Genomic DNA, 22,023 nt, shown 5'->3' with positions numbered 1-22,023 from the left:
CTTAGAGCAGATAGTACTCTCGAAATGTTCGCGTGTAATCAGTTCTTCCGCTCCACGTCCGTGCTGGTTGTTTCCTCGGTTCGACGGGCTTCTGGTTCACTCGTGGGAGTTTTGATGTTTTGTTGTTGTTGTTGTTGTCCAGTTGTGTGATTCTAGAAGATGTTGTTTGACCGAGAAAACCGCGGTTTCGTCAATCGTGATTGGTGATTCGCGATCAGATCTTTCTCACAGGTGTGCAGTTTCTTCAGGGTTTCGGCATTGAAAGGTGAGAGAGGGAAGTCTCGGCAGTCACGTCCATGTGACGTTCACTCAATTCACACGTTCGGGCATTCCGACTGAAATACAGATTGAGAGTTTTAAAGACTTGTTTCCGTTTCTGGGTTCATTTCTTCTTCCAATAAAGTGCAGATTCCTCCCGACCATAGAATGGCAAAACTTCCGGGCACCAGGAACCCTGATTTGGCGCTTTTCCCCCTCCCCGGCATTTTTGCTTTCTTCTTCCAGTCCTCAATCCCCCCCCCCGCTTTCACAGCTCTGCCCCCCCCCCCACTCCAACCCTGTCCACTCTCCACTTTATTCTTCAAGTTCTCAACCTCCCCTAACCTCCCCTCTCCAAAGCCTCAACCCCCCCCCCCGCTTTCACAGCTCTGCCCCCCACTCCAACCCTGTCCACTCTCCACTTTATTCTTCAAGTTCTCAACCTCCCCTAACCTCCGCTCTCCAAAGCCTCAACCCCCCCCCGCTTTCACAGCTCTGCCCCCCCCCCACTCCAACCCTGTCCACTCACCACTTTATTCTTCAAGTTCTCAACCTCCCCTACCCTCCCCTCTCCAAAGCCTCAACCTCACTTTCAAATCCTCGTCCGTGTAATAGTCACGAACTGTAAAGATTACTGAAGTTTCTTGGTGAAGTAAAAGTTAGTGATAACTGCTAAGATGACTAAGGTTTCTCTGTAAAGTTAGTGATAACTGCTAAGATGACTAAGGTTTCTCTGTAAAGTTAGTGATAACTGCTAAGGTTTCTCTGTAAAGTTAGTGATAACTGCTAAGGTTTCTCTGTAAAGTTAGTGATAACTGCTAAGGTTTCTCTGTAAAGTTGGTGATAACTGCTAAGGTTTCTCTGTAAAGTTAGTGATAACTGCTAATGTTTTTCTGTAAAGTTAGTGATAACTGCTAAGGTTTCTCTGTAAAGTTAGTGATAACTGCTAAGGTTTCTCTGTAAAGTTAGTGATAACTGCTAAGGTTTCTCTGTAAAGTTAGTGATAACTGCTAATGTTTTTCTGTAAAGTTAGTGATAACTGCTAAGGTTTCTCTGTAAAGTTAGTGATAACTGCTAAGGTTTCTCTGTAAAGTTAGTGATAACTGCTAAGATCACTAAGGTTTCTCTGTAAAGTTAGTGATAACTGCTAAGGTTTCTCTGTAAAGTTAGTGATAACTGCTAATGTTTTTCTGTAAAGTTAGTGATAACTGCTAAGGTTTCTCTGTAAAGTTAGTGATAACTGCTAAGGTTTCTCTGTAAAGTTAGTGATAACTGCTAAGGTTTCTCTGTAAAGTTAGTGATAACTGCTAATGTTTTTCTGTAAAGTTAGTGATAACTGCTAAGGTTTCTCTGTAAAGTTAGTGATAACTGCTAAGGTTTCTCTGTAAAGTTAGTGATAACTGCTAAGATCACTAAGGTTTCTCTGTAAAGTTAGTGATAACTGCTAAGGTTTCTCTGTAAAGTTAGTGATAACTGCTAATGTTTTTCTGTAAAGTTAGTGATAACTGCTAAGGTTTCTCTGTAAAGTTAGTGATAACTGCTAAGGTTTCTCTGTAAAGTTAGTGATAACTGCTAATGTTTCTCTGTAAAGTTAGTGATAACTGCTAATGTTTCTCTGTAAAGTTAGTGATAACTGCTAAGGTTTCTCTGTAAAGTTAGTGATAACTGCTAAGGTTTCTCTGTAAAGTTAGTGATAACTGCTAAGGTTTCTCTGTAAAGTTAGTGATAACTGCTAATGTTTCTCTGTAAAGTTAGTGATAACTGCTAAGGTTTCTCTGTAAAGTTAGTGATAACTGCTAAGGTTTCTCTGTAAAGTTAGTGATAACTGCTAAGGTTTCTCTGTAAAGTTAGTGATAACTGCTAAGGTTTCTCTGTAAAATTAGTGATAACTGCTAATGTTTTTCTGTAAAGTTAGTAATAACTGCTAAGGTTTCTCTGTAAAGTAAATTGACAGAATTAATTCTTCTTCTTCTTCTTCTTCTTCTTCTTCTTCTTCTTCTTCTTCTTCTTGTGTATGGCAGTTTGGCTGCCAGGTAGCTCTCAGTGTGTTGGGGCACCACTGTGCTGCTGATGTTGTGCCCCTCTACCAGTACACTGTTATTCATTTCACTGATCTCAGAAGGATGACAAGCTGAGTCACCCCCACCCGGTGTTAATTCAGTGGAAAACAGGGCTCGTATTCAGGATGCCAAGATCCCAAGCCAGACACCCGAACCACTAAGCCACCACCAGGCTTGTAGAATTGCTTGAATAATTTGTGGATATATATATTTATATATATATATATATATATATATATATATATATATATTTTTTTTTTTTAACTTCTGGTAGGTGTGCAAACCAATGTCTCTAAGCATATACACCACGTGTGCTACAAAAATTAATAAACTCGAAATTGCATGAATATTAATATTTGTAAACCTCCGCTTCTGCCTGGACTCGACGAGCTCTTAAACGAGGTATCATTCAGCATTGTGCATGCTGTGGTTACGACGTTTACCCCCATTCAGACACAATCGTTCAACTTGCATTGATGTCGGAATGTAGATTTTTCTCCTTTTGATCACTTTCATGCCGGTTAAGGATGTGGATGTGGATGTGTCCTCTCGAAGTTATTACATTTTTGGATATACAGGTGCAATGGGGTTTTTCTTTGTTTTTTGTTTTTTTTAAAGAAACATTTTTTTTTTAAAATAGGTCGTTGTCGATCTTTCAGGAGTCTTTATTTTATTTTTTTTTCTCCAAAATTTCGGTTCGTGGAAGATTGAGGTGGCACAGTGGGGGGAAAAGGTTCGGCCACACACTGACACTTAAATGGGGGAAGGAATGAACAGTCAAAAAAGAAAGGGGGAGGGGATGGCAACGGTCCCAAACGAGGCTCACAAGAACACTCAGACTGGATGAGCACTCTCAGACACTGCACAAAGCCGCTCAACGAGACCCACGAGTACACTTACTGCATTGACAAATTAACAAAAACTGTTAAACAAGACCATCTGGAGCAGGTATCTTCAACATAGGGAAGACGGCTTGTCAGAGTAGAGATGGCAGTTTGGAAACGAACGTCTCAACAAAACAAAACCTGTCACCATGTTAAAATTCCACTGAACTTTCGAACATCACTCGCATCAGAAAACGATTAGCCATGTGATGAACCAGCATTCAAAAGTGACATTTTGTGGCACACTGTTAACTTTTGTTCGACCAGGCCATTAATTTCCATCCTGATTGTTTATCTCTTTGATAGAAACGGACCTGTGCAGTTTTGACGGCTCAAGCATGCTGCCCACGAACGGTCGGACGAGCTTTCTTATGCGTGATGCCGCTCGCCATACGGCAGGAGCCAAACGCAGCAAGTACTTCCGGCGAATTTTTCAGTTCAAGCAGATGGACTTTGAGTTTGCCTCGTGGCAGATGCTCTACCTGCTCATGGCTCCCCAAAAGGTGTACCGCAACTTCCACTATCGCAAGCAGACGAAGGACCAATGGGCACGTGATGACCCAGCATTTCTCGTAATGCTCAGCATCTGGCTGTGCGGTACGTCTGTGATCTCACTTGTTTAGGCTACACTCTTCACTGGTGTTTTCAAGGCTGGAACTGTCATTACAACCATCAAAATGGATTTATCCAGCTCGTGTTTTTCTGGGCAGGCCAACTGCACATTGGACTTTTATTGTCTCCGACAAATTCTACACCCCAGTGACAAATTGTTAAAATTTTATCACCGAAATAATTATTATTGATTTCAATTTTTCCTTGCAGTCTATTTTTTTCTTCTTATTCTTATTTAAAATATTAAAATTGATCAGGGTTTTGGAGGGGAGAGTGGAGGTGATTGTGGTGGTGGTTGGGGGGGGGGGGGATGAAGACTGAGGGAAGCTCAAATCCATGACCATTTAATTGAGAAAGGAAATTTAGATTTTGTTTTCACTAAACACTTGGAAGGTCAGCTGCTGACATGACTTGCAATTTCGTGCCATACACGTATTATCGTGCAAGCAAGTGCTTTCCCAACCCCTGCTAGAGGGAGGACTTATTACGCCCCCTTCAGGTGTGATTAATTCTTACATATTTGATGTATTTTACACGAACATTAACTCTCCCAGCATTTGTTGTTGCAGCGATTGCTAACAACTGCTGCTTGGACCGAAAGCTCAATTGGTGTGTTACCCTGTTTAATTAGTCTCCAAGAAAATGAATGCAGGCCTGGTGAAAGCTCTTCTTTGTGCGGGTTTGTTCTTTTCTTACTTGTATCTTGGCCATAAGCTGGTCGTGTGAGGTTTGTCCTTGTCAGCAGAATAACCGGACAACGAGGGTGACGACAATTGCCAAATTTGGCACATGGCTTCATGTTGTGAATATCTTGGACGAGTTTAACTTTGAGCTCACAATAAAAAATACAATATGAAAATGAGTACAAGACTATATTCGTGCCCTCTGGCATGAGTCTGCACCGGCATTGAGTGCGATCTGGGTTATTATTTGATTTATTGCCTGGCTGGATAACCTAAAGGTATGCGCACTCACCTCTCGGTTGTTGAGCTGAGGTTTGAGTCTCAACGGAGATATAAACTGTCATCCTGGGTTTTCATAGGCAGAGCGATGCATCGTGTGTTAAACTTGGCATCCCGTCTGCCGACATTAGTTGGTGGACGTTAAAGATCCCATGGTGTCCTTCATGAAGAGTACGTGAGCTATCGCTGGCACACTGAATAAACTCCAAATTCCTGCCCTAACTTCCTGAGCAGGAGTGGCGACCAGGATTGTAGCATAGTAACTGCTTTGGCTGCACTAACGCTCTGCATAGAGTATGGTACATGGTGGTGATGATGATGATGATGATGATGATGGACATTCTCTTTCTTTGTTTCCTTTGTCTCCTGTTTGGATTGTAGTTTCCACCATCGGCTTTGGCTTTGTGCTGGACCTCGGGCTGCTGGGGATCTTGAAGCTCCTCCTTTGGGTGGTGTTCATTGACTGCATTGGAGTTGGCCTTTTTATTGCAACATTCATGTGGTGAGATTTGACTCTAAGTTAAAATCCAATTTGCATTCAGACTTTCGTACCTGAACCAAAATATAAAGAGCTTGTTCTTGTCATCTACCCAACTCGTCCATCAAGTTTAGTCCAAATCCTTGCACAATGTTTTGAAATATCATGGTGCATATAATTTTTGGCCATTTCTCTCAATGGTAAAGAATCGTTTAACAATTCTCAAATCCGGATCCAGATCTTCACCAAAATCAAATCGGTTTGTCTTTGTCACACACCCAATCTGTCCACCAAGTTTCGTCCGAATCCATCCAAAATTTTTTGAGATATCCTGATCACAAAAAGAAAGACAAACAAACAAGCAGTCAGAGACTGGTACTTACGAAATTGTCAACTTGACCTCTGACCTTGTCTAATAAAAGCTGTCTCTAGAGAAGGTAGCGACGCAAACCAGAAGTTTCTACGTTGTTTCTGTACCAAACCATCAAAAATCGAATGTTTTGGATGTTTGACCTCATTGTGACCTTGCCCTTTGACTGATTTTGACCAAAATCTAATCAGCGCTATCCAACACCCTCCTGAATCACGTGGTGTAATTTGACATTGGTAGCTTCTTCCGTTCTCGAGTCATCGTGCCTACAAACAAACACAAAAACAAAGAAACAGAAACGGAAGTCATCAATATACTAATGAAATCTTTAGATTTCGTAAGTAACAAACAAGTAGTCATAGACTGGTACTTACGAAATTGTCAACTTGACCTCTGACTTTGTCTAATAAAAGCTGTCTCTTGAGAAGGTAGCGACGCAAACCAGAAGTTTCTACGATGATTCTGTGTCAAACCATCAAAAATCGTAACGTCGACCGAAGCAAAAATCTCCATTTCTTCACGCAATTATATTAAACCTTAACATAACTCAACGACGCGTCTGCTCGAGCGCACTGCATCATGGGACGACCCGTGACGCGTCGAGTGAAATATTTTTTATACAATCTTAAAACGTCTCCAAAACATCCGATTTTTACCAGAATTTCGAGAACCGAGTTTTAAGCATCCTAAGCGATCGCAAAAACCGAAGACAAAATTAAAATCGAAGTTAAAACGAACTCGTAACGTCGAGCGAAGCAAAAATACTCCATTTCTCCACATGCATTTACGGAATTATGTTTGACCTCACTGTGACCTTGACCTTTGACCGATTTTGACCAAAATCTAATCAGCACGAGCCATCACCCTCCTGAATCACGTGGTGTAGTTTGACATTGGTAGCTTCTTCCGTTCTCGAGTTATCATGCTTACAAACAAACAAACAAACAAACAAACAAATAAACCAATGTCACCCGCAGGGTGACCCGTATCTTGCCAAAAGGTGACCACGTGTGACTTCTTTAAGGTCACACTGAGGTGAACAGAGCTGCTATCCACCAGGAGCGACTCCTTGAGGAATATCTGCCTACGAGAGATTCCGATGAGAATCGTTCTACAGAGTAACCATGAAAAATATGCTTTTGCCTCATAACGTCACCAAATGACGTCATAATGTCTCAAGCTTGACATATCTAGAAAGCACTCATCGAGGTGTTCAATTTGAGGTACTACACGATATGGTTCCTAAAACTTGAAAATTTGACCTTGGGGTCAAATATGTTTGACCTGAGGCGTTAACCATGAAGGTCAAGGCCAATCGCCACCAAAAATTAATCAGCTGAGCGCCAGACCATGAACTATATTCCCATGAAGTTTTTGAAGATGATCCGAAGATGATCCGATCAAAATTACTCAAAAAATAAGGGTTTCGTCGACTCCCCTGATTTGCGCCAAAGTGACCTTGACCTTTGACCTTGACCTTCAAAATTTTGTGCACTGAAAGGGACCTCTATAGGCCTCTGATATGCGAAGTTACAAAAATTTCCGATGATAACTGTGCTCTGCAGAATTTTTTATACGTGATGACAGACAAACAAACAAACAAAAAAAAACATACAAGCTGACTAACATATCTTGCTAACATAAACAGAAACGGAAGTCATCAATATACTTACGAAATCTTAAAAACATGGGTGAATGCATAACCTCCATCCACCTTCGGTGGTGGAAGTAACAAAGAAAGAACACAGCCTCTCACATGAAGTACTGTATTGGGCTATACAGAGTGAAAAACAGCTTCCTGGATGAATGAACCAGCATGAACCAGGGTTGAAATAAAAAAGAAAAAAAATCGTTACATATTTTATGCATACACCAATGTTGATTGAATATGCAAAGTTTCATTATGCTCAAAACTTAATCTTTTGACCCTGGCCCAAGGGGTGGGGATAAAAACGATACTGCTCTTGCACCTTCTTGCCATGTGGTCATCATAACTACCAAGTTTGGTGACTTTCTGCACAACTGGCCATTTAGGAGGAGGTGATGTGATTGACAGACAGAAGGAGCTGATTACAATATCCCCCCCCCCTGTTTTTTTTTTGTTTTTTTTAAACCCCCCAAAAACATGTTGGACATCTTCATATAAATGTTACGATTGCCACACTATGTTACTATATGACAAAAATGTCAAAACATTTTGTGATGGCAATCCGTAAAAGGATTGTGAATGTCATTCCTTCCTTCCTTGTTAACCTCCGCCATCTTCGAAGATGGATGGAGGTTACTGTTTTCACCCCTTTCTGTCTGTTTGTTTGTTTGTTTGTGAACAGTATTACGGAAAAACTCCTTGACGGATTTCGACGAAACTTAGTGGGGGGGTTAGGTATGGTCCAAGGATCATGCCATTAAATTTTGGACTTGGTCCCCCCCCCCCAAAAAAAAATTGTTGGAGAAAATTTTTTTTTTTGCATTTCTACATGTTTTAAGTGATTTCCACCCCCCAAAAAAATTGTTAGAGAAAATTGTTTTTTTTTTGCATTTCTACATGTTTTAAGTGATTTCCACCCACCCCCCCAAAAAAATTGAGAAAAATTTACTTTTTTTGCATTTCTGCATGTTTTAAGTGATTTCCACCCCCCCAAAAATTGTTACCCCTCCAAAAAAAAGAAAAGAAATTTTTTTTTGCATTTCTACATGCTTTAAGATTTCCAACCCCCCCAAAAAATTGTTACCCCCCAAACAAAAATTGTTAGAGAAAATTTTTTTTTTGCATTTCTACATGTTCTAAGTGATTTCCAACCCCCCCAAAAAATTTAGAGAATTTTTTTTTTGCATTTCTACATGTTTTAAGTGATTTCCAACCCCCCCCAAAAAAATTTAGAGAAAAAAAAATTTTTTTTTGCATTTCTGCATGTTTTAAGTGATTTCCACCCTCCCAAAAATTAACCCCCCCAAAAAAAGGGAAATTTTTTTTGCATTTCTACATCCTTTAAGATTTCCAACCCCCCCAAAAAATTTGTTAGAGAAAAAAATTTTTTTTTTTGCATTTCTACATGTTTTAAGTAATTTCCAACCCCCCCCCGCCCAAAAAAATTGTGAGAGAAAAAAAAAATTTTGCAACTTTTTTTTCAACAAAATTTCGATTTCTTTTTTTGCATTTCTACATGTTTTAAGTGATTTCCAACCCCAACTCCCCTCCAAAAAAAATGTTGGAGAAAAGAACTATAACTCTCAACAACACTGTTGACATCATATTTAATGAATAAGATATAAGGTTCACTTGAGTGACCCAGCAGTATTGGCGGCGGAGGTTTTGCACTCTCCCGAGTGCTCCCTCTCTAGTTATTTTTTTTTTTTGTAATTCCATTCTGACATGTATTTTCATTTTTTTTAATGTTTTTATTTTTCTGACAATTATTTTACATTGATCTATGGCTTATCGTGGAACTCCTGCATAAATTGCATACAGGATAGAGACATTAATAGACATTAGTGTACTTTCATGTGAATTTGCAAGGAGTAGACAAAGGATAAATATGTATCGTATGTGGTATATTAGCCTGGGTTGTGGTGGGAACATGAAACTGGCCAAATTGATATAGTGATGGATCTGATTGGAGTAATGCCTGGTGTTGCTTTAATAGTTAGAATGGTGGGCTTGGGATCCTCGGATCCTATGTTCGAATCACACTCGGCTGTTGAATTAATACCAGGTGGGGTTGACTCTGCCTGTCATCTTTCCGAGGTCGGCAAAATGAGTGCCAGCTTGCTGGTATCCTGTGTCGGAGAGTTGACCCGTCCAAGATTGTGCCCAATAGCCAAGGAGACTGCTTAGGCAGCACCAACGCTCTGCACAGAGTATGGTCCCGATGGATGAATGATTGTAGTCATTGTTATTATCAACACTTGCCTCGGCTTCATGAAAAGCAAATTTCTATTTGATGTAACCACATGAAGTATTAAAAAATTTGTCTTGTCATCCTTGCAGGTTCGTTTCCAACAGGTATCTTCTGAAGCAGCCAATGAGGGAGGTCGATGTGGAGTGGGGCTATGCTTTTGATGTCCACTTGAACGCTTTCTTCCCTCTGCTTATCATTCTTCATTGCGTACAGCTGTTCTTCATTAACCGTACGTTTTGCTTCTGAGCTGCACTGTTCGGAGCACTTTGTTTTAAATTTCACTTTTTCATGTTTGAGTGTTCCTGTTGAGATATGTGGAAAAATAGCTGCCATGTATCAAAAAGTGGTTTACCTCGGTTCTACGAGCAATTAAAAGTCATTGTTGCAGTTTCGATAACATTGTTCTCATTTGGGACTGTGAGGCACAAAGTTTGGGTGTGGGAAAAGGGCCAATTAAAATGTCCCAGCGATCGAGCAATTCATTTTAATCCAGAAAATAAATCGTTCCAAACTGGGAGAGAATGGAATCATGGCTCTCGGCATCTGTGAAGAGGAATCACTCGGTGTGCTTTACAGGCATCAGCTTACTCAGTGTTAGACCTATATATAAAAATCATCATTTTCTTAATTATTGCCATGCTTTATGAAAAAAAAACGGGGGTGAGGGGGGGGGGATAGTGTAATCGGTTGCTGTCTGCTTGTCTGGCTGTTCATCCGTCCATCATGCTATCTCCTCCTCAAGGGTTGTGCAGAAATTCCCCAAACTTGGTAGTCACCACATGGCAAGAAGGTGCAAGAGCAGTATCATTTTGGCCCCAACCCCTGGGAGGGAAAGGGTGGAGACCTCTCCACCCTTTCCTTCCCACTTCCACCCGGAGAGCTTTCGCCTGCTTTAACCTCCCACCTCGCCCATTCCCCTCCCTCCTCCCACAAAGGTACCCAGCATTGCCTTGGATCTAACGTACATATATTGGATTACCGCAATTAAGCACATATTTAGAGACAAACATTTTATTTATCAAGCTGATAAGTATTGAACAGAAATATCAACAGAATTGAACATATTATTGCAATGCTTTTGGGTAGCCAACATTGAACGTTTTTTCCATCAAGAGCCAGAACAAGTAAATTGTTTGGGGGTTACAACTCCAGAGCAGCCCACATATAGTTAGTTGACCATGTGAAAAAGATTTGAAATCTGTTTTGTTGTCACATAATTGGAATTCACTGTCCAAACAACTACACAGTTCGACGGATCAAAATCGCTTGTTTTTAAATTTTCACAATTGAGTGGAGATTTTTCAGAGTAAATAAAATAAAATATTAGGACAACAAAATACTGTACACAGGGGTCTGGAAGTTGTCATCTTTTTTTTTTTCCCTGTGTGGCACAAGGCTACAAGTAGCATCATTGACTGAGGGTGTGGCAGTGCTGCTGACGCAGTGAGCTGTATGTTAGAGCAGGAATTTGGCCAGGATGCCAGAGATGGTTCCCCTACTCTTCATGATGTACACTGTGAAGGGATCTTTAATGTCCACCAACTAATGATGATTATGCGATTCCCAGTTTGATGTCCCTCTGAGGGATGGCACACATTGACTATCATGCTGCCTGTGAAACACCGGGATGACAGTTTATAGCTGGGTTGAGATTCAAACCCAGGCGCAACAGCTTAGAGCGAGGGTGCGTCATATCTCTAAGCCATCCTCCAAGATGAGATGGTGGTGTACCCCTTGCATGAAATCCTGGAGGGTCGTGAGGCAGAGCGTTGTTTGGAAGGTGGTTCCATAGTCGGGACAAGTGAGTAATAAAAGAGTTGAGGTGTGTAGGCAGCTCAGATTTTGGAAGTCTAATCAAGAATGGGTCACTGAAAGAATGTGTGCATCTGGGAATACACAGGGAGGGTTGGAGGACAAAGAGCAGAGGAAGCAATATCGAAGAGTGAATGATCTATTTTAACTGGTACAGAAATACCTCGCTTAATTCTGCCCCAGAGAACACTGATTTGTTACAGACCTCTGTCCTGGAGAAAATGTTTATTTAAAAAAACAGAAACCTCCTCCCATCGCTGCCATGGAGTCGGAGCAACGGCAATGATTCTTTTTTATTGATGTCTAGACTTGCTGTTCTAATAAATTATTTTTATTCATAAAATAATATGCTTACCATCTGTAATATTATTAGCGTTATTACCGATACCCCAAATGAAGTCATCGTATATCGCTCATGTAATAAATGATGCTGTTGGGAACACATCTCCATATAAACAAGAGTGGAATGACCCCGTTTGGCACATTTTCGATTCGCGCTCTCTTTTCCAGGAACACATCATGAGCACGAAGCGAGGATCCACTTTAGTTAACAAGATAATTCCATTATTGTCATTCTCCATGCACTGCTCTCACTCCCCCACACCCCCAGGAATACCTCTGGCTTCGGCTTCCCCTCCACTCCCATCTCATGTTTATATGTGTACTGTACTGTCCACCGAACAGTGATGACTCCATCTACACCTCACTATCCGAAAACATGGACCATCTTCTATCTTCTCATCCAAACTCTCTCTTCCTCTTATGTGGTGACTTCAATTGTCATCACGCCAGTTGGCTCGGTGTGGGTACCTCTCTCACCTGCCATGGCACCTCAGCAAAAGCTTTCTGCGACTCATTGGGACTGACTCAATCGGTCAACTTCCCGACCCGGATCTCAACCAATGGTACTCCATCTCTTCTGGATCTGATTTTGACAAATTTCCCTGACAATATCTGCTGCTCTTCCTTCGCTCCAATTGGTTCTTCTGACCATGTCCTTTTCAAAGTAGACATCTCTCTGGCTGTTATCAGAGAACCACCTCACCGCCGTCGAGTCTGGCATTTCACTCAAGCCGACTGGCAGGGTCTCCGAGCAGCCATCAAACTGACAGACTGGTCTCCTATCACTACTTTCTCAAACATCAACTCATCCTGGGAATTCTTTCAAAGAAACTTGCTCTCCCTCATGCACAGATTTATCCCCTCTCGTGTTCAGTTGTCCTACCCTTCCTCCCGCCCTTGGTTTACTGAAGCTTGTGGCGAGGCAGTTGTCCTGAAACAACTTGCCTTTGCCTCATGGAAAGCAAACCCAACTGAGGGTAATCTCAGTTCTTTCCACAAAGCTCGGAACAAGTGTGTATCGACCCTCAGGAGAGCCAGAAAACAACATCTTTCTCATCTCAAGTCTGAACTCTCAAACCTCTCTCCCTCCTCAAAATCCTGGTGGCGTTTAATCAAATCTGTTTCTGGTGTATGTTCCCCCTCCATCCCCTCCCTTACCTCAAATGGCCGCACTGCTGATTCCACACGTGATAAAGCTGAATGTCTAAACTCGGTGTTTGCAGCTAAATCTTGTGTCCTAAACCCATCACTATCTCTACCCACTTTGCCCAGTCGCACCCAACTGTCCCTGGACTCTGTATCCTTTTCTTCTGACAAGGTGGAGAGCTTGCTTTCAAACCTCGAGTCAGATTCTGCAACCGGTCCAGACGGCATCAGCCCACGTATCCTCAAAGCCTGCTCTGCTGCTCTTGCTCACCCACTCTCTGTTCTATTCACCCTCTCATTTGCCCAAGGTCATCTGCCATCTGCTTGGAAATCTGCTAACATCACTGCCCTGCATAAAAAAGGTGCAAAAACAGATCCCTGTAACTACAGACCAATCAGCCTTCTCCCAATCATCAGCAAGGTGATGGAATCCATCATCGCCTCAGATATGAAATCCTTCCTCTTCTCCAATGGCTTGATTTCCAATCATCAATTTGGTTTCAGACCAGGTCACTCTACCCTGGATATGCTGCTTCTGCTCTCCCATCAATGGATGGAGGTCCTCAATGCCAGACAGGAAATCCGAGCCGTATCCCTGGACATATCACGTGCTTTTGACAGTCTGGCACCCTGCACTACTCACCAAACTCTCTTCCCATGGTATTCAAGGCCATCTCTACTCATGGCTCACAGACTTCCTCTCCTGTCGCAGTCAACGTGTGGCCCTAAATGGAGTTCTTTCATCCCCTCTTCCTGTGCAGGCTGGAGTTCCTCAAGGTAGCGTTCTGGGCCCTGTTCTTTTTCTGGTTTTCATCAATGATCTCTCGGACTCTCTGGAAAATCCTCTATTTCTCTTTGCCGACGACTCCACCCTCTGCCGTACCATCTGTCATCCCTCAGACCGGCAAGCAGCAGCTTCTTCGCTCACTGCAGATCTGGATAAAATCACAAACTGGTCCAACACGTGGAACATGTCTTTCAATCCAGACAAATCTCACACTCTCACTATGTCTCTTCGAAAGGACCGTTTACAAAACCCCCCCATCCACTTTCTCAACAATCCTCTGGAAGAAGTCTTTTCTTTCATGCTTCTAGGTCTCACTATCTGCCATGACCTTTCCTGGGAAAGTCACATTTCCAACCTCGCCTCAAAAGCCAGTCGCCGACTGGGAATCCTCCGTCGTGCTAAGTCCTTCATCGGCCCTCTTGAGCTCCTGACCACTTACAAAGCTTTTGTCCGTAGCCTGATGGAGTACTGCTCTCCCCTCTGGGCTGGTGCTCCTGCCTCCCACCTTTCTCGGCTTCACGCTGTCGAAACCAGGGCATTTAAGATCATCGGCATCTCCCGCAATGAAGCTGAGTCTTTGGGCCTCTCACTCAATCACCGCAGGTTGGTCGGTGGTCTTTCTGTCTTCTACCGACTCCTCTCCAGCCTTTCCCCCCTGCTCTCTCTGCGATTTGTCCCCACCACATTTCCACAGGGCGCTCAAGGTCCGCCAACAACCCCCTTCTGGTAAAACTACCAAAATCACGAATCACTGCTCATCTTCACTCTTTCATTCCTCTTTTTTCCCGCCTTTGGAATAAACTTCCTCACTCTATTCTTTCCCATTCTTCCCTCCAGGCTTTCAAAACAGCTGTTCACCACCACCTCTTATCATCCCCCATCCAAATCCTCGATCTTTTCTACCCCCGATAATCCACCCAAGCCCACTTCCTTAAATTCTCCTGCTTTCCTTCCTGAAAGTCCCCGAAATGTCCATCTTCTCTTCGCCATGTTCCCCGTCCCATCCCCATCCCTTCCACAGTTCACCTAATGTGTCTGTTCCCCACTGTTTTGTCCCTTCCACTCCCGCCCCTCTTGTCTCATGCCTCCTTGCTGTGAGTTGTGTGTTAGCTCTCATACGAGCCTCGACCAAGGTATACAAAAAAAAAAAAAAATTATCATCACCAAGCTGGTTGAGTTCACCAACACAACTTTGGTTGATAGTTTGCACATATTCAATGCCTTTTTTAATTTAAATTTTGATTTGTAAACTACACTGATGGTGAGCGCACACACACTGGCACTTTCCCCATCCCACATGGTGCACTCACACCACATGCGTACTCATTGGAGGTCTTCTGTCTGTCTGGTAAGGTTACCAGTTTGTGTTTGCAATGGAATTACCACACAGCTTGTATATGTTGAATGAAACGAAATATGCAATCGTTTGTTTCATTCCAGACGTGATCATTTTGGACTGGTTCTTTGGTCGATTCCTTGGGAACACATTGTGGTTGCTCGCTCTCAGTTACTACATCTACATAACCTTCCTTGGTTATAGCGGTGAGTTTAATCCCTCGAGTGAAATGTGGCTCTGGCCATCCACTTACAGCTTAAGGTCTTAAAACCACAGGACATGGTTTTGGTATTTGTACATTTGGATTATCTATTATTATTTTTGAAGGTTATATTGCTGCCTAACCTCAGTTTTAACCCTATTACAAAGTTCAGGAAAAAAAATCCACTTTAAAAGTATATATATATATATATATGTATATGTATATATATATGTATGTATATATATATATATATATATATATATATATATATATATATGTATATGTATATGTATATGTATATGTATATATATATATATATATATATATATATATATATATATATATATATATATATATATATATATATCTTCTTCTTCTTCTTTCGGCTGCTCCCGTTAGGGGTCGCCACAGCGGATCATCCATATGATCCGCATCGTGATTTGGCACATGTTTTACGCCAGATGCCCTTCCTGACGCAACCCTGGTCGCCTCTTACAACACAGGGATATGGTACACCAATTTTAACCAGGGTATACACCGGCCCAGTATACTGGTACTCATTTCGCCGACCTCGGAAGGATGACAGGCTGAGTCAACCCCTGGTGTATTAATTCAGTGGCCCAACGGGGCTTGAACTCGGGACCTTTTGGATCCCAAGCCGCTGCCCTAACCACTGCGCCAACACCAGGCTCATATGTATATATATATATATGTATATACATATATATATATATGTATATACATATATATATATATATATATACGTGTATATATATATATATATATATATATATATATATATATATGTATATATATATATATATATGTATATATATATGTATATGTATATATATATATATATATATATATATATATATATATATATATATATATATATATATATATATACCTTGTTGAGGCTCGTAATAGAGCGAACACTACGCACAGCAAGGGGCGCATGAGACAAGAGGGGTAGGAGTGGGAAGGATAAAAGAGGGGGGAACAGAGACATTAGATCTGTGGAAGGGAGAGGGATGGGGTGGGGAACATGGGGATTACAAGATGGACATTATAGGGACTTTCAGGAAGGAAAGCAGGGAATTTGAAGGAGGTGGGTTTGAGGTGGATTATCGGGGATAGAAAAGATCGAGCATTTGGATTGGGGATGATAGGTGGTGGTGAACAGCTGTTTTGAAGGCCTGGAGGGAAGAATGGGATTGAATAGAGTGAGGGAGTTTATTCCAAAGGCAGGAAAAAAGAGGAATGAAAGTGAAGTTGAGCAGTGATTTGTGATTTTGGTAGTTTTACCAGAAGGGGGTTGTTGGCGGACCTTGAGTGCCCTGCGGAAATGTGGTGGGGACAAATCGCAGAGAGAGCAGCGGGGGGGGAGGCTGGAGAGGAGACGGTAGAAGACAGAAAGACCACCGACCAGCCTGCGGTGAGAGAATGAGAGGCCCAAAGACAGCCTCATCGCGAGAGATGCCAATGATCCGAAATGCCTTGGTTTCCACAGCGTGAAGCCGAGAAAGGTGGGAGGCAGGAGCACCAGCCCAGAGGGGAGAGCACTACTCCATCAGGCTGTGGACGAAAGCTTTGTAAGTGGTCAGGAGCTCAGGTGGGCCAAGGAAGAAGGACTTTGCACGATGGAGGATGCCCAGTTGGCGACTGGCTTTAGAGGCGAGGTTTGAAACGTGACTTTCCCAGGAAAGGTCATGGCAGATAGTGAGACCCAGAAGCTTGAAAGAAAGGACTTCTTCCAGAGGATTGTTGAGAAAGTGGATTGGGGGGGGGGTTCTAAACGGTCCTTTCGGAGAGACAGTGAGTGTGAGATTTGTCTGGATTGAAAGACGTGTTCCACGTGTTGGACCAGTTTGTGATTTTGCCCAGATCTGCAGTGAGCGAAGAAGCTGCTGCTTGCGGTCTGAGGGATGACAGATGGTACGGCAGAGGGTGGAGTTATCAGCAAAGAGATAGAGGATTTTCCAGAGTCGGAGAGATCATTGATGAAAACCAGAAAAAGAACAGGGCCCAGAACGCTACCTTGAAGAACTCCAGCCTGGACAGGAAGGGGGAATGAAAGAACTCCATTTATGGCCACACGGTGACTGCGACAGGAGAGGAAGTCTGTGAGCCATGAGTGGAGATGGCCTTTGATACCATAGAAAGAGAGTTTAGTGAGCAGAACAGGGTGCCAGACCGTGTCAAAAGCATGCAATATGTCTTGGGATATGGCTCTGATTTCATGTCCGGCATTGAGGACCTCCATCCATTGTTGGGAGAGCAGAAGCAGCATATCCAGGGTAAAGTGACCTGGTCTGAAACCAAATTGAAGATCAGAGATCAAGCCATTGGAGAAGAGCAAGGATTTAATGTCTGAAGTGATGATGGATTCCATAACCTTGCTAATGATTGGCAGAAGGCTGATTGGTCTGTAGTTGCAGGGATCTGTTTTTGCACCTCGTGACCTGGAGTGACCTGGTCACCAAGGCTGGAGTGACCCAAGGCAGCATTTTTTGCACCAAAAGGTAGGGCAGCAATGTTTGCTGATTTCCAAGCAGATGGCAGATGACCTTGAGCAAATGAATGCAAATAGAACAGAGAGAGGGTGAGCAAGAGCAGAGGAGCAGGTTTTTAGGACACATGGGCTGATGCCGTCTGGACCGGTTGCAGAATCTGACTCGAGGTTTGACAGCAAGCTCTCCACCTTATCAGGAGAAAAGGACACAGAGTCCAGGGACAGTTGGGTACGACTGGGTAAGGTGGGTGCAGAAAGTGATGGGTTTCGGACACAAGATTTATCTGCAAACACCGAGTTTAGGCATTCAGCCTTTTCACGTGCGGCATCAGCAGTGCGGCCATTTGAGGTAAGGGAGGGGATGGAGGGGGAACATACACCAGAAACAGACTTTGATTAGATGCCACCAGGATTTTGAGGAGGGAGAGAGGTTTGAAAGCTCAGACTTGAGCTTAGAAAGATGTTTTCTGGCTCTCCTGAGAGTAGATATACACATGTTGCAAGCATTATGGAAGGAACTGAGATTACCCTCAGTTGGGTTTGCTTTCCATGAGGTAAAGGCAAGTTGCACCTTTTTATCAAATCAGTTATCATTGCTCTTATCAGTGCACCCAAGCTGCAAATTGAGCATCATGGCTTGACACCCACTTGAACAAAATTGTGGCTTTTAAATCGATGCTGCAGATTGCTGCAGGAAAGGGAGGGGCAGATATTTTATTACATTAACTGAAGCTCAATTGGATATGGTACTGATGAACAACAAGCTGATGACCTTGCACTGATAAGAACAGGACTTGGATGTAATGGTAGAGCAACGATGTTTTGGAAAGCAAGGAATCGAGTTGACCAAGAAGGCTGGATGGCTAGTAGAGATGCTAATGCAAACCGAGTGGTATTAAAAAGACCTCCGATCAAAAGTTCAGTAATTGTAATGCTTTTTGATACTCAATCACATTTCTCTTTCAGCATTGTCATTCCTGAAGAACACGGTGATTCTCCTGTATCCATTCACACTGCTGTTCCTCTTTTACATCCTCTCACTCGTGTTGAATTGGAACTTCACCAAAGGCCTCTGCTGGTTTTACAAGTTTAGGGTTGAATGAGTAAAAAATGGTTGATACATTTGACTTTATTATTTCCCTCCCTACAAGCTTGGGAAGTCATTTTAGTCTTTCAAGTGGATTGGTCAAATATTTAAACATACTAGCACCAATCAAAAGCTGGTGTATGATACGATCTTTGAGTTCATGCTTGATGTACAAGGTAACATTTGATTGGGAGGTGTTAGTGCTCTAAATGTGTTAACAGCTTTCAAATTAATAATCTGTTAACATGATTGTGGCCATCTTGGTTTCAGATACATTGCCCTGTTACTTTAAACTTTTAATCTAAGAACATAAGGATAACATTTGGATGTTCAAATGTACTTCAACTGGAACAAACTAACTAGATGACTGCTTCTGGCATTTTATACATCTATTACTTTGTGTTGTGAGGTAAACAGGAAAATCTTGGATTCACCATTGATTTGTGGGAGGAATGACAGCAGCAGCACTGTCATGACCTTCAATTGTAGTTGAACAGCTATGGATAAGGATGATTAGATGTCTATACTTTGGGGTTATGCACAGGATGTTTTTGTATAGAGCTTTTGCTGAACCCATTAAACCAGAAGGAAAATATACAATTTAGCATTTTGTTCACAACCTTCCAACTTCAGTGGCAATTTCACTTGCTGTTCAAATTTAACCCCCAAATCATGCTCCAGGTGCTGTATTAAAAAGTTAAATATGCCAGACTTTTTTTAACTGGATCTAAAGGTGATAGTGGAGCTACCACACATGGGTATGCAGACAAATACATGAAACAGGATTGTTAGATGAGAAACAGCCACCGAATTTGGGGGAAGTGCAGTCATTCCCTGGGGCACAAATGGCACTTTTTCACCACTCAGGACATTTCCTCTATCCCATGGGGATTGTCCATGCTCTATCCATTTAAATGCTGAATGTCAAGCAAGGAAGCAGCACCTACCATTGGGAGGACTCAGCCGTGGTTTAAACCACCAACTTCAGACTCAGAGCAGACGGTCTAATGGTTACACCGAGTACTGTAGTGGCATATTTTCACGAGCTTTTGATTGATGTAACCACCAGTTAAAAGAAGGGAGGGGAAGTGGATGTAGGAGGGGGCTGAGGATGTACATTGGTTTGGGTTTGTTAATCTGCATGTTTGATGTAAGCCATGCTATAAGATTTTTGTGCAGACAAGATTAACAAAAGAAAATGAGAACAGATGGTAAAGATAAAAATTGAAATTCAAACAGCATGGTACTCTGTTCCAGGGACAGCTATCCCTTAAAAAACAGCGTCGGTACTGCCGAAGCAGTTTCCTTGGCTCTTGGCCACAATTCTGGACGGGTCACCACTCCGCAAGATACTCGAATGGCTCAATCATCTTCGCAAGCTGCTACTCATTTTGCAGACCTCAGAAGGATGACAGATAACACCGGGTGGGTTGCCTCAGCCAAACGACAGGGGTTCAAACTCAAGACCCTAAGGCAGCCATCTTAAACTATTAAGCCAACACCATGCTTGCTGTGGTCAGAGCAGGTACACATTCCTACACCTGCTTTGGAAAATTTGGGTTAGTTTTACATACAATTTTGTTTTTACCATCATAGCAAACCATCCAGCAGTCAAAATTAAAGTTAGGAATAGTCAGTGTTGAGATTGGGACACATGGAACTGCTTTATTTGGAGCATCAGGAACCTTGACACGATTGTTTTTGGGCTGTATTGTTCAGTTACAATTTAAAGGTAGCGTTCAAATGCAAGTTCAACATTTTATTTATACTTTTTTTTTGTAGTCAACATTCAAAAACTCAAAGTAGCTTCAACTAGGGATCATAGCACAGGATAAGCTAGAAACAGCACTTGATGAAACTCACTAACAAGGTAAATGGGGATGGGCCTTTACTCAAGCAAGCTATGTACAGTGGAATAATCTCTTCTTGGTACAGGCTCGATCCAAAATTGCAATGGCAATAATTTACCGGACAATACAGACAGCAAAAACAGGATGAAAATTAGCTTGTGATTTAAAGATGTAAAAAAAAAAAAAAAAAATTTAAATAAAATAATAAAACAAACAAAACAAAAACTAATTTTCCTATCCAAAATAAATCACAATTAACAGCCTATTATTCAACAAGCTTTAACTAAAATTAAACAACCCTCATGCTTAACACAAGGAAACTGAAAGCCGATTTGCAAAGCAGTTTTACCCTCTGTTAGACTTAGCTGTGAAGATTTTAAACAGCTGCCGACCGACGAACCAGTGCATTTCCTGTACGAAAGCTCCAGATGCGTGCCAGAGATACTAGCAACCGCACTAACCTCCATAAAAGTAAGATACTCAAATTGGCATCAATCTTCAAAGTTTATCTGGCGGGTGGACACGGACCACAGGTCGGGTCTTACACGCTGCACCCACACCACCTCGTGGAAAGCGGCTCGACGTGCTTCATTCCTTCCGCAATCTCCGCTTTCGGGGAGACGTTTTTCCGCCATCGGCATCGTTAGCCTGCGTTTGAGGCTGCGGAAAAGAAAATAAAAAAATAAGAGGGCAAGTTCAGACAGACTGTGCATTCCAGAAGTCGCCTCAGTGACAAAGATGCAACACATCTTGCCATTTGCTTCAAATCGAGTTGGTTATCTAGTTCCAGCAAGTCATGTCCAACTTCTGGTGACATTCATGATCAGATTTCTCTAAACACCCTCATCATACACACGGCTTGGTTGCAGCCTTTACCCCATCCATTCAGCACATACAAGGTCTGCCTCTTTCTGTCCTCCTCCTCTAAACCATACCCAGCATGGATGACCTCTCCAGACTTTTGTTGTTTTTTTTTGCACGCATTGTGTGTCCAAAGTATGACTGTTTTAGCAGCAGTGCTTCAAATAGAGTTGTGTTGTTTTAATCAATCAGGCAAATGCTACACAGTAAACCCTTAAAAATACGACGTTCCTGGAAAATGCCACGATATTTAAAACCAATTTCCTATGGCAATCAGTGGGCTAGATTCTTGGGCTTCAAGAAAATATAGAGGAAGGTTGGCAGCAGCCAAAAATGAACATATAAAATAAATATAAATCAGCTTTGGGATGAAGTCTCCTGCTGCGTTGAAGCAGAAACTTGCATCCTCAACCCTATCATTCCTTCCCTATTAATCTTTGAAATTGTTTTCCTTTGTAATCTGTCCATGCGTTTCCTTTATAGATCGTTCTGCAGCTCCGTGTGGTGAGAGAACCATCACCGCTCAGCTCAAAAACTGCGATTGGTCGAAATTAAACCCACC

General features: G+C 42.2%; 2 protein-coding genes across 3 annotated transcripts in view; one reads left to right on the top strand and one right to left on the bottom strand.

Annotated features, from left to right (window-relative positions):
- Nucleotides 1-22: 22 nt before the first annotated feature.
- UNC50 (unc-50 inner nuclear membrane RNA binding protein) lies at nt 23-20,810 on the top strand. The gene is made up of 6 exons (XM_085852575.1): nt 23-265; nt 3,509-3,799; nt 5,158-5,278; nt 9,613-9,752; nt 15,051-15,152; nt 18,630-20,810. Exons 2-6 carry the CDS (start codon nt 3,541-3,543, stop codon nt 18,764-18,766), a joined length of 759 nt encoding a protein of 252 aa, XP_085708701.1. The 5' UTR covers nt 23-265; nt 3,509-3,540; the 3' UTR covers nt 18,767-20,810.
- Nucleotides 20,390-22,023, bottom strand: part of LOC147014545 (calnexin-like) — a 38,039-nt gene continuing 36,405 nt past the window's right edge. For both annotated transcript variants that reach the window (XM_085852573.1, XM_085852574.1), the window contains exon 15: nt 20,390-21,260. In XM_085852573.1, coding sequence (XP_085708699.1) covers nt 21,189-21,260 — 72 coding nt within the window. In that variant the 3' untranslated portion in view covers nt 20,390-21,188. The remainder of the gene's footprint in view (nt 21,261-22,023) is intronic.

Source organism: Eptatretus burgeri, chromosome 13 (genome assembly GCF_056783735.1).
Source record: "Eptatretus burgeri isolate ZD-2024b chromosome 13, Ebu_testis_v1, whole genome shotgun sequence".
In the NCBI taxonomy this organism is placed as follows: domain Eukaryota; kingdom Metazoa; phylum Chordata; class Myxini; order Myxiniformes; family Myxinidae; genus Eptatretus; species Eptatretus burgeri.
Note: the sequence above shows the minus strand (reverse complement) of the source record. Positions and strands in the feature narration are given on the sequence as shown.